Here is a 13,912-nt window from a genome sequence, read left to right on the forward strand (position 1 = left end):
CCAGATGTTGTGAAGTGCCTATCTTGATAAAGGTCCACATATGGACCGAAACGTCGATGATTGACGGCATCACTTTTTGAACCTGATTAAACTGAGTTGATTCAACCATTGGGTTCATAGACTGATTTCAGCGAGAGTGCACCTTCCACTTCGGTGGTAATTGCGGTATATATATATATATATAGAGAGAGAAAACACAACCAATGTTGTATTACCTGTATTTGAATTAAATTAAAATAATCAGGTTGGAACAAGAAACCCTGACTGAATACTGAGGACTATTTCCTAGCGAAGCAGTGTATGTTGATTGATTGGACTGTGGGTTCCATTGTACTGTTAGATACGGGTGTAGTATGGTATGCTGGCGGCCGGGCTCCCGGCGACCAGCATAACCGCGCCGGGAGCCCGACCGCCGGCATACCAACAGCGTGGCGAGCGCAAAGGAGCCCCTCGCTATGCGCGCCACGCTATTTATTCTCCCTCCAGGGGGGTCATGGACCCCCACGAGGGAGAATATGTGTCGGTATGCCGGGTGTCGGGATTCCGGCGCCGGTATACTGTGCGCCGGGATCCCGACATTCGTCAACCAGAAGACCACCTGTCAGATACGTGTTGTGTTTTCACACCTGAGCTTAATTTATTAATATATTTTAGTATTAAAAGCAGTCATTATCTGGGACCCTCATCATAGTCAATGAATCCACAGAACCTCTGACTGTATACTGAACAGATGCCATAATGTATGCTTGCCATATGTAGAGTAATTAAACTGTCTTATTGACAATAGTGAATCTGCTCACAGTATAACAGTAGGTGACTTCATACATAAGTCACTTGTCAACCAGCCTGACCAGGAAATATTCTTGTCAGTGAATTGACACTGAAAATGTAGTGTACTATGTAGTGTATATAGCTGCAATTCATGTACACAAATATGTTATTTTCTCTCTGTATTAGAATGAATAGTCTATTTCAAGAGTGATTTAATGTAGTATGCTTAGTTTGAAGAGTAAGACAGTCTGAACAAAGCACAGAGTAACATTTTTACTACTACAGTCAGATTCACTATTCGTTAATTCACTTGCAAAATATATGGTTTAATGACTGCACATTAAGCACCCCTTAATGCTTATAGTAATTTAAATATATGGGGTCTATTCATGAAGCGGTGAAAAGAGGGTGAGAAGTGTGCCAGTAAAGAAGTTGCCCCTGGCAACCAATCAACTGCTGTGTATAATTTTATAGAATGTACTTGATAAATGTTATTTCAATGCTGATTGGTTGCTATGGGCAGCTTCTCCCCTAGCTCACTTATCCACTCTTTCACTGTTTCATGAATAGACCATTTAGATACTCTGTAATCATTCTTTAGATGGGATTCACCCATGTTCTATAAATGCTTCAGAGGCTCACTATCGGATAATCCCTTCCTGCCAGTAATCCGTGATCTGCCTTGGTAATTACCTATCAACTAAGAATTTACATTATTAAAAAAATAAAATACAAGCTAATCCAATATTCTTTATAACAGTTAACTTATAATAACAATATAACTTTTCTTTAGACTTAGAGAGTTCATATTAATTATGAACCCCGTATCTCTTAATTATTGCTATCTAATTTATATTATTGTGATCTCTTAAAATATATGTAAGGAAAGGAATTACCAAGGTAATAGGCCCGGCGCTTTTAAGAAGAGATGCTTCACGTTCAGCTGCTGTTTAAAGGGGTAGTTAGCCCCTGAAGATAGCAAAAGGAAAAGATATATACAGCGCTTTAAAACTGGATATGGAAAACCAATTGTGTTTTATTACATAAAAATTGTTGCAACAACTAATTTAAAATTCAATTCATGGATGTACATCAATATATATAGAAAATAAAAATAAAAATAGGGCAAGCACAGCAATTTAGTTTGGTATATTACCATATAGGAAGTCAGGTATATATGGTTTGTATGGACTCCAAGGAATTATGCCACAGTCCTGGGGGCACTTTTCAATGCTGGCAGGTAAAAGTCCACATTAATCATAAGGACAGACCTTTGCTTTGTCCCGAGCAGCAACCCAGTCCTATTTGAAGCTTGGTCTCCTGTGCTTTTTGTGGATATCTGCCAAATCCCCGTTAAGGCTTGTTTTATGGACTTCTAGGCTTGTTCCAAGTTGGAGATGATGGAGTCTGTAATGCCCAGCTTCTCTTAACCAACGCGTTTCGCTGTGTCAGCAGCTTTGTCAAGGTATGTGTGCCTGTTGTAGAGGTGCCCTTTTTAAAGGCTGTGCTAATTGCCCATTGTTAGCAGCTGAGATTCACTTAAACATAATAAAATAGCTCAAAACAAAACCATATCCAGTTTAAATTATTGATAAACATAGGAGACAAATGCATATGTATGTCAAAAGTGCTTTCAGTGCATATTTATTACAATATATAATAAAAAGAAAATAGACATTTCCTGTTTGTGAATCCGGTCACATGACTGCTCTGAATCATTTCCTGTCTCTAGAACGCACAGCGACCAATCATTGGCTGCATACAGTGTATTTCCTGATCATGTGACTGTTTGCCAGTATAGCCAGCCACATGATCAGCTGACGCCTCCGAAAACGCGTCCAGCCCCGTCCTCCGGCCCAATCACGCGCGTCCGATCACGTGATCTATCCACGTGGTCCGCGCACGTAGCCGGAAGTGCGTCATTCCCTTAGTTCGATACCAGGAGCGGTCACGTGATCGGACCCTCCAGAGGGCGTCATTGCCCTTAGTTCAATAAATATAAATACTTCACTTTTAGACCTCGTTTTCCCAGCGTCTTTAGTCAGACCTATATATTTCATACCAGCCATTTATGGATAGACTTTTTGTTACCAAATGTATATGTATTTGAGAAATTAATTTCTTATATATATTGATCTCTACTGGTCATGTGTCTGTATCCCATGACTACATTTATCCAATAGAAGTTCTGACATTTGGACAATGTATTATTTTATATAAATTTAGCTATACATCTCTTGTTGGCTTATAGCAATCAGATAATATAGTTATAGCAATACACATTTGTTTATATATATCGGAGGAGCTTGGTACAGATGTTTTGATCCAATCTTTCCTATTCTGCTCATTACTGATATCTTGAGGTTAGATGCCATAATGCATTATACATATATGTGTTCAACAAGAAAAATATGTATCCATAGCAATTATAGTGTGCCACAAATACATGCACACCTCACGGATGGTATATTTATTTTTAATATCTTAAATTGCTATAATATTACATTTAATTCTAATGCCTCGTTGAGACCACTTGGATATAAGGGATTTAATTGAAATGTCCAAAAAATCTCCTGCCGACATAATCTAGTAAATCTATCACCCCCCCCCCCCCGATTGGTTTGTATTATATGTTCTAATCCAACAAGTCGTAGGGAACTAGGGTCCTTATTATGATGGTATAAAAAGTGTCTTGATACACTAAAATCAAATGTGTTTGTGTTGAGAGACTTAACTAAATCTGAAAAAGTGTCGTGATCCCCTTCCCAAATGAAAAATAGGTCATCGATGTACCGCCCATAGAGGACGAGACGCTCGCCGAGCCCGCGTCCCCAAATGAGGTCCACTTCAAGTTGACCAACATATAGTTTGGCGTAACTCGACGCAAATCTCGTCCACATGGCGGTTCCCATCATTTGACGGTAAACCGTGTTCGAAAAAAGAAAATTATTGTGAGAAAGAATTAATGTGATAGAGTCGACAATAAACTCTCGGTGTCTCTCGGAAAGGTCTCCAAGTATGGAGTATGGACTCCAAGGAATTATGCCACAGTCCTGGGGGCACTTTTCAATGCTGGCAGGTAAAAGTCCACATTAATCATAAGGACAGTCCCTCACCTCACCCCCGGGACGTCCTATCATTTCTGGTATCAATTCACTCACTTCTTCCTTATCAGCATATGTCGACAGTTACCTCCAACCACGTGTCTCCCGGTTAAGGTCCCATATAAGAGACACTATGCATTTTTTGGAACTTATCCAAAATATTATCTGGAAGCCGTCTTATGCTTTTGCCACCTTAGATGTTTCCAGCCTACATACCAACATACCTCACAAATTAGGGGTACAGACAATTAATCGAATATTAACAGCTGATGGAGACCTTTTCGAGAGACACCGAGAGTTTATTGTCGACTCTATCACATTCATTCTTTCTCACAATAATTTTCTTTTTTCGAACACGTTTTACCGTCAAATGATGGGAACCGCCATGGGGACGAGATTTGCACCGAGTTATGCCAACCTATATGTTGGTCAACTTGAAGAGGACCTCATTTGGGGACGCGGGCTCGGCGAGCGTCTCGTCCTCTATGGGCGGTACATCGATGACCTATTTTTCATTTGGGACGGGGATCACAACACTTTTTCAGATTTAGTTAAGTCTCTCAACACAAACACATTTAAATTTAGTGTATCAAGACACTTTTTATACCATCATAATAAGGACCCTAGTTCCCTACGACTTGTTGGATTAGAACATATAATACAAACCAATCGGGGGGGGGGGGGTGATAGATTTACTAGATTATGTCGGCAGGAGATTTTTTGGACATTTCAATTAAATCCCTTATATCCAAGTGGTCTCAACGAGGCATTAGAATTAAATGTAATATTATAGCAATTTAAGATATTAAAAAGAAATATACCATCTGTGGGGTGTGCATGTATTTGTGGCACACTATAATTGCTATGGATACATATTTTTCTTGTTGAACACATATATGTATAATGCATTATGGCATCTAACCTCAAGATGTCAGTAGTGAGCAGAATAGGAAAGATTGGATCAAAACATCTGTACTAAGCTCCTCCGATATATATAAACAAATGTGTATTGCTATAACTATATTATCTGATTGCTATAAGCCAACAAGAGATGTATAGCTAAATTTATATAAAATAATACATTGTCCAAATGTCAGAACTTCTATTGGATAAATGTAGTCATGGGATACAGACACATGACCAGTAGAGATCAATATATATAAGAAATTAATTTCTCAAATACATATACATTTGGTAACAAAAAGTCTATCCATAAATGGCTGGTATGAAATATATAGGTCTGACTAAAGACGCTGGGAAAACGAGGTCTAAAAGTGAAGTATTTATATTTATTGAACTAAGGGCAATGACGCCCTCTGGAGGGTCCGATCACGTGACCGCTCCTGGCATCAAACTAAGGGAATGACACACTTCTGGCTACGTGCGCGGACCACGTGGATAGATCACGTGATCGGACGCGCGTGATCGGGCCGGAGGACGGGGCTGGACGCGTTTTCGGAGGCGTCAGCTGATCATGTGGCTGGCTATACTGGCAAACAGTCACATGATCAGGAAATACACTGTATGCAGCCAATGATTGGTCGCTGTGCGTTCTAGACACAGGAAATGATTCAGAGCGGTCATGTGACCGGATTCACAAACAGGAAATGTCTATTTTCTTTTCTCTGACGTCCTAGTGGATGCTGGGGACTCCGTCAGGACCATGGGGAATAGCGGCTCCGCAGGAGACAGGGCACAAAAGTAAAAGCTTTAGGATCAGGTGGTGTGCACTGGCTCCTCCCCCTATGACCCTCCTCCAAGCCTCAGTTAGATTTTTGTGCCCGGCCGAGAAGGGTGCAATCTAGGTGGCTCTCCTAAAGAGCTGCTTAGAGTAAAAGTTTTGTTAGGTTTTTTATTTTCAGTGAGTCCTGCTGGCAACAGGCTCACTGCATCGAGGGACTTAGGGGAGAGAAGTGAACTCACCTGCGTGCAGGATGGATTGGCTTCTTAGGCTACTGGACACCATTAGCTCCAGAGGGAGTCGGAACACAGGTCTCACCCTGGGGTTCGTCCCGGAGCCGCGCCGCCGACCCCCTTGCAGATGCCGAAAAGTGAAGAGGTCCAGAAACCGGCGGCAGAAGACTTTTCAGTCTTCATAAGGTAGCGCACAGCACTGCAGCTGTGCGCCATTGTTGTCAGCACACTTCATAGCAGCGGTCACTGAGGGTGCAGGGCGCTCGGGGGGGGCGCCCTGGGCAGCAATGATAGTACCTTATTCTGGCTAAAAATACATCACATATAGCCCCTGGGGGCTATATGGATGTATTTAACCCCTGCCAGGTCTCAGAAAAACGGGAGAAGAAGCCCGCCGAAAAGGGGGCGGGGCCTATTCTCCTCAGCACACAGCGCCATTTTCCCTCACAGAAATGCTGGTGGGAAGGCTCCCAGGCTCTCCCCTGCACTGCACTACAGAAACAGGGTTAAAACAGAGAGGGGGGGCACTTATTTGGCGATATGACTATATATATTAAAATGCTATAAGGGAAAAACACTTATATAAAGGTTGTCCCTGTATAATTATAGCGTTTTTGGTGTGTGCTGGCAAACTCTCCCTCTGTCTCCCCAAAGGGCTAGTGGGGTCCTGTCCTCTATCAGAGCATTCCCTGTGTGTGTGCTGTGTGTCGGTACGTGTGTGTCGACATGTATGAGGACGATGTTGGTGAGGAGGCGGAGCAATTGCCTGTAATGGTGATGTCACTCTCTAGGGAGTCGACACCGGAATGGATGGCTTATTTAAGGAATTACGTGATAATGTCAACACGCTGCAAGGTCGGTTGACGACATGAGACGGCCGGCAAACCAATTAGTACCTGTCCAGGCGTCTCAAACACCGTCAGGGGCGTTAAAACGTCCTTTTACCTCAGTCGGTCGACACAGACACAGACACGGACACTGACTCCAGTGTCGACGGTGAAGAAACAAACGTATTTTCCTTTAGGGCCACACGTTACTTGTTAAGGGCAATGAAGGAGGTGTTACATATTTCTGATACTACAAGTACCACAAAAAAGGGTATTATGTGGAGTGTGAAAAAACTACCTGTAGTTTTTCCTGAATCAGATAAATTAAATGAAGTGTGTGATGATGCGTGGGTTTCCCCCGATAGAAAATTATTGGCGGTATACCCTTTCCCGCCAGAAGTTAGGGCGCGTTGGGAAACACCCCTTAGGGTGGATAAGGCGCTCACACGCTTATCAAAACAAGTGGCGGTACCGTCTCCAGATAGGGCCGCCCTCAAGGAGCCAGCTGATAGGAGGCTGGAAAATATCCTAAAAAGTATATACACACATACTGGTGTTATACTGCGACCAGCGATCGCCTCAGCCTGGATGTGCAGCGCTGGGGTGGCTTGGTCGGATTCCCTGACTGAAAATATTGAGACCCTTGACAGGGACAGTATTTTATTGACTATAGAGCATTTAAAGGATGCATTTCTATATATGCGAGATGCACAGAGGGATATTTGCACTCTGGCATCAAGAGTAAGTGCGATGTCCATATCTGCCAGAAGTTGTTTATGGACACGACAGTGGTCAGGTGATGCAGATTCCAAACGGCACATGGAAGTATTGCCGTATAAAGGAGAAAAAGACAACGTCTTTTCAGCCTCAGTCCTTTCGTCCCCATAAGGGCAAGCGGGCAAAAGGCCAGTCATATCTGCCATGGGATAGAGGAAAGGGAAGAAGACTGCAGCAGGCAGCCCATTCCCAGAAACAGAAGCCCTCCACCGCTTCAGCCAAGTCCTCAGCATGACGCTGGGGCCGTACAAGCGGACTCAGGTGCGGTGGGGGGGGTCATCTCAAGAGTTTCAGCACGCAGTGGGCTCACTCGCAAGTGGACCCCTGGATCCTACAAGTAGTATCCCAGGGGTACAGATTGGAAATTCGAGACGTCTCCCCCTCGCAGGTTCCTGAAGTCTGCTTTACCAACGTCTCCCTCCGACAGGGAGGCAGTAGTGGAAACAATTCACAAGCTGTATTCCCAGCAGGTGATAATCAAAGTACCCCTCCTACAACAAGGAAAGGGGTATTATTCCACACTATATTGTGGTACTGAAGCCAGACGGCTCGGTGAGACCTATTCTAAATCTGAAATAGTTGAACACTTACATACAAAGGTTCAAATCAAGATGGAGTCACTCAGAGCAGTGATAGCGAACCAGGAAGAAGGGGACTATATGGTGTCCCGGGACATCAGGGATGCTTACCTCCATGTCCCAATTTGCCCTTCTCACCAAGGGTACCTCAGGTTCGTGGTACAGAACTGTCACTATCAGTTTCAGACGCTGCCGGTTGGATTGTCCACGGCACCCCGGGTCCTTACCAAGGTAATGGCCGAAATGATGATTCTTCTTCAAAGAAAATGGACGATCTCCTGATAGGGGCAAGGTCCAGAGAACAGTTGGAGGTCGGAGTAGCACTATCTCAAGTAGTTCTACGACAGCACGGGTGGATTCTAAATATTCCAAAACCGCAACTGTTTCCGACGACACGTCTGCTGTTCCTAGGGATGATTCTGGACACAGTCCAGAAAAAGGTGTTTCTCCCGGAGAAGAAAGCCAGGGAGTTATCCGAGCTAGTCAGGAACCTCCTAAAACCAGGAAAAGTGTCAGTGCATCATTGCACAAGGGTCCTGGGAAAAATGGTGGCTTCTTACGAAGCGATTCCATTCGGTAGATTTCACGCAAGAACTTTTCAGTGGGATCTGCTGGAAAAATGGTCCGGATCGCATCTTCAGATGCATCAGCGGATAACCCTGTCTCCAAGGACAAGGGTGTTTCTTCTGCGGTGGCTGCAGAGTGCTCATCTACTAAAGGGCCGCAGATTCGGCATTCAGGACTAGGTCCTGGTGACCACGGATGCCAGCCTGAGAGGCTGGGGAGCAGTCACACAGGGAAAAAATTTCCAGGGAGTGTGATCAAGTCTGGAGACTTCTCTCCACATAAATATACTGGAGCTAAGGGCAATTTACAATGTTCTAAGCTTAGCAAGACCTCTGCTTCAAGGTCAGCCGGTATTGATCCAGTGGGACAACATCACGGCAGTCGCCCACGTAAACAGACAGGGCGGCACAAGAAGCAGGAGGGCAATGGCAGAAACTGCAAGGATTCTTCGCTGGGCGAAAAATCATGTGATAGCACTGTCAGCAGTGTTCATTCCGGGAGTGGACAACTGGGAAGCAGACTTCCTCAGCAGGCACGACCTCCACCCGGGAGAGTGGGGACTTCATCGGGAAGTATTCCACATGATTGTGAACCGTTGGGAAAGACCAAAGGTGGACATGATGGCGTCCCGCCTGAACAAAAAACTGGACAGGTATTGCGCCAGGTCAAGAGACCCTCAAGCAATATCTGTGGACGTTCTGGTAACACCGTGGGTGTACCAGTCGTGTATGTGTTCCCTCCTCTGCTTCTCATAACCAAGGTACTGAGAATTATAAGACGTAGAGGAGTAAGAACTATACTCGTGGCTCCGGATTGGCCAAGAAGGACGTGGCACCCGGAACTTCAAGAAATGCTCACAGAGGTGGCCTAGCTGGCATCAAGGGAGGTCAGGGTCTTGCAGAGCTCCAGCCAGCAACCTTTTAAAAAAGACCCCCTGGCCCAGATTTGAGGGCTGCTATCCACCTGCACAGACCCCTAAGCCCTGCTGGATCACCCTGCATTCAGAGGTCGAGGCTGCGGAATCGGGGGGGCCCTGCGCTGCCCCCTGCAGATTGCGGCCTACCTCTGTCCCTGAAGCCGGGGCCTCAATTTTCGGGTGAGGACGGGGAGCCACCGGGCCCGGAGCGGCGGCTGTACGGACTTTCCCCCCCACCTAATCAGCTCTCTGGGGGTCGGATACCCTGCCCAGCAAGCCCCTAAAGCCCCACTGAGAACCGGAGACCGGGCAGCCTGCGGGAGACAGTGGCCGGGACACACAGAACGGGCGGGCGGCGGCCATCTTGTGGTTGGCGCCGCCTAAGATCTCATCTTTTGCACTGCCTCGCCGATCCCCAGCCTCTACAGGTGCCTGAAATTCGCCCCCCGACTCACTTACCCTCGTTTCACAGCTCCCCCACTCCGCTGACGGGAGATAACGGCCAGGAGAGCTCTGGAGGGACCTGGTCTCATCGACTGGCGGCGGCCATCTTGAGTTTGGCATGGCACCCATCCTGCTGCATAGCTGGAGATAGGCCGTAACAGGAGCTCCCTCTGGTGGTGGCTTCTGGATTTGCAGCTGCTCCACATTTATTCCTATAATTCTACCTGTCCACAGGTCTCCTATCTGACAACCGGAGGGGAATCATCACTATATATCATCTTGAAATACCCGATGTGATACCTCAACAACCCTGTCGTAATCTGCTGTGTCCTGCAGTTGTGGGCTCACTGAAGTGGATGTCTAGCTCTCACCACGTCACCTCAAACCTTTCGACGTATACATCACGCGGCTGTGACATTTCGGAGTGTCACATGGTGACACCGCTAACACGTTACTTCTTGTGAATTTGTCCCGTAACGACCTGACATGTCGGCTATCTTCATAGCAATGTAACTTTCCAAGACCTCTCCCACGCTGATGTGACCCCCATCGAATCACTCTCTGCGCCCTACTTTATTTCTACTTTACATATCTATCTCTGACGACCTCATATGGAAAAGTTCCTGGTGTCCACTCCAATGTCCTCAACTAGTCTTATCTCAGGCACACGCGAGGACACATCCCGCAGAAATTCTTCTGACTCCGATTGCTCCACCACCCGTTCCCGTTCCCAAAGAAAACGTACTAATACTACGACTACTAAACAGCCTAAGATGAAACCCACTGATATTGCTGCGGTTCTCGGACCTCTCCTAGACGAAAAACTGGCGGGCATCAAGGAAGCCATTGACTCCACCTTAGCCCAGCTAACTCAACACAGTGGTCGTCTAGATGAAGTTGAACAGAGGGTCTCAACATTGGAGGACGACCTACAAGCCGCACAATCTACCATACAGTCCCAGACCACAGAAATTAAAGGACTCACTGATAAACTAGATGACTTGGAGAATCGGAGCCGTCGGAATAACCTGAGGGTGGTGGGCATACCTGAGTCGATAAGGGGCCATGCACTGCTGGACCTTTTAGCCAACTGGCTACCTGACAAATTAGGTATGGATCTTCAGGGCTCTTCGTTAGCCATTGAAAGGGCACATAGGATCGGCCCTGAACGCAGAGACTCAGCCGGACGCCCTAGACCTGTTATCCTACGGATTCTAAACTACGCGGATAAAGCCAAGCTCTTAGACCATTACCGCAAGTCAGAGAGTCTCCTCTATAAGGGTGAAAGGCTGCTTATCTTCCAGGACTTCTCCACCCATGTCGCCAACAAGCGCAGAGAGTTTGCTCCGATATGCAAGCGATTGTTTGAAGACAACGTCAAGTTCTCACTATTATACCCTGCCCGTCTTCGGGTCTTTGTCAATGGGAAACCATGCTTTTTTGATGATCCGATGGCGGCAAAGGCCCATTTTGCACACCCTGACACTTGACTGTCCACCATTACTTAATGTTTGCATATCTTTATACTTGTCTTGATTAACAGGTCACACAGTGTTCGGGATATGATATAGGCATGCTATTTGCGCATGCCGGAGGCTCCACCTCCCATTGTTTCATATTTGTTAGTTTAATGTCTTTGTCTGTTTGTTTGCTTGCTCGTTCTGCCTGCTGGGATAATGTGTCTCGATCCTCCATAGGTTGGCCCCTCCTTGCTCATTGGGACGGGGGGGGGGCACCATTTCACCTATACGATTTTGATATTCTGCTTTCCATCTACGGGGGTAGGATAGCATAGCTACCCATGCTACCACTCAGACCTCAACTCCGGTGACAACCCCACTTTTAGATTTTAATATAATTTCTTGGAATGTGGAGGGCCTCAACAGCCCCATTAAACGCAAGAAGGTGACTGCCCACCTTTCTCGCTTATCCCCCCAAGTCGTGTTCCTACAAGAAACACACTGGGTGCATGATTCCCCTGTGTCACTAAAAGCCCCTTGGATTGGGGAATGTATATCTGCTCCTTACACCAATAAAACCAGAGGGGTGGCCATCCTCTTTCATAGAAATCTCCAATTCTCCATCCTTAAAAAATATATTGACCCAGAGGGCAGATTTATTCTCCTAGATGTCTCCATTGATAGTGTGATATATACTTTTTTGAATTTATATGCACCCACCGGATCTAACAATCTCTTCTTTGCAGATATCCTTCAAAGAGTTCTGTCCTGGGGCGGCAAAAACTTAATCCTAGGGGGAGATTTCAATACGGTCGTTGATCCATCCATGGATAGATCGGGGGTGAGTACCAAAAAACCCGGATCCTCCTCTACTCTGCTTTCCTCTCTTTGCTCTCAACTTACCTTACTAGACCCTTGGCGTACACACCATCCCCTCCAACGGGATTATTCTTTCTATTCACACCCGCACTTCACCCACTCTCGCATTGACTATTTATTTTTGTCTAAACACCTTTTCTTTAAAGTCACCCACACCTCAATCAAGGACATCATTATTTCAGACCACGCCCCCATCACCCTGTCCCTACATTTATCCCTACCCCAGAACATTTCTAAATGTTGGAGATTCCCAGCATATCTCATACACTCAGAGGATTTCTTATTACATCTCAAACATTCCTGGCATAATTATACTACAGGTTGAGTATCCCATATCCAAATATTCCGAAATACGGAATATTCCGAAATACGGACTTTTTTGAATGAGAGTGAGATAGTGAAACCTTTGTTTTTTGATGGCTCAATGTACACAAACTTTGTTTAATACACAAAGTTATAAAAAATATTGTATTAAATGACCTTCAGGCTGTGTGTATAAGGTGTATATGAAACATAAATGAATTGTGTGAATGTAGACACACTTTGTTTAATGCACAAAGTTATAAAAAATATTGGCTAAAATTACCTTCCGGCTGTGTGTATAAGGTGTATATGTAACATAAATGCATTCTGTGCTTAGATTTAGGTCCCATCACCATGATATCTCATTATGGTATGCAATTATTCCAAAATACGGAAAAATCCGATATCCAAAATACCTCTGGTCCCAAGCATTTTGGATAAGGGATACTCAACCTGTACTGACAACTTAGATCAAGTATCTAACACTCCACTCTTTTGGGGGGCCTCTAAGGCAGTCCTTCGAGGCCATATTATTTCCTATGTTAATTCTAAGCGTAAGAAATTCAACACCAAATTGCAGGAACTTAGCGCAGCTCTCACACTCGCATATCGCACTTACAAACAATGCGACGATCCTACCCATAGAGAAACGTACCTCATGGCAAAACAAATCTATGATACCTTTCTCACCGAACAGGCCCAGATCAGCTATGATTACGGCAGAAACAGATTCCATAGGTGGGGAAACAAGTCTGGCAGACTATTGGCCAACTTGGTTAGGGGGCCCCGAAACAAAACATGGGTTAACTCATTGCACAGCTCTGGAGGTGTTCTTTCTGATCCCACTGACATTTGCTCGGCCTTTATGAGGTTCTATAAATCCTTATATACTGCCGACACGGATAACGCAACTGATGGTCAGTTATTCCTGGCGGAGGCGCAGTTACCAAGGCTAGAAGTGGAAGAAAGGGACTCACTGGATGCTCCCATAACCGATGACGAGGTACGGGCCACCATTAAGTCCTTACCCAATGGAAAGAGCCCTGGCCCTGACGGCTTCAGTGCCGAATTTTATAAGATGCTAGATGCCGATATACTCCCTACACTAACACGATTATATAACCACATCCTAACAACAGGAGAGACTCCCCTTCGTTTTAACGAAGCTAAGCTTATAGTACTCGCAAAACCGGGCAAAGACCCTGCCCAAGTAGGGTCATACCGTCCCATTTCACTCCTCAATCAGGACTTTAAAATATTGACCAAAATCATAGCTAATAGGTTGCAAGCCTACCTACCCCGCCTTATCTCACCCGCGCAGATGGGGTTTGTCAAGGGTAGACAATCCACACGAGGAGTGCGGGCGGCCCTG

General features: G+C 45.4%; 1 protein-coding gene across 10 annotated transcripts in view; it reads left to right on the forward strand.

The window, feature by feature from the left end:
• The window catches only part of WDR27 (WD repeat domain 27), a 1,147,516-nt gene that overhangs the window by 976,227 nt on the left and 157,377 nt on the right, over positions 1-13,912 (forward strand). Inside the window, exons 25-26 of one of the 10 annotated variants that reach the window (XM_063917755.1) lie at positions 2,151-2,236; positions 12,105-12,183. The exons of 8 other annotated variants lie outside the window; for them this stretch is intronic. In XM_063917755.1, the coding sequence (XP_063773825.1) occupies positions 2,151-2,201 (51 nt within the window). In that variant the 3' untranslated portion in view covers positions 2,202-2,236; positions 12,105-12,183. Of the gene's footprint in view, positions 1-2,150; positions 2,237-12,104; positions 12,200-13,912 lie in introns of those variants that run through there. One more of the 10 variants, XR_010176117.1, reaches the window with a different exon arrangement.

This window comes from Pseudophryne corroboree, chromosome 4, assembly GCF_028390025.1.
Source record: "Pseudophryne corroboree isolate aPseCor3 chromosome 4, aPseCor3.hap2, whole genome shotgun sequence".
Taxonomy (NCBI): Eukaryota; Metazoa; Chordata; class Amphibia; order Anura; family Myobatrachidae; genus Pseudophryne; species Pseudophryne corroboree.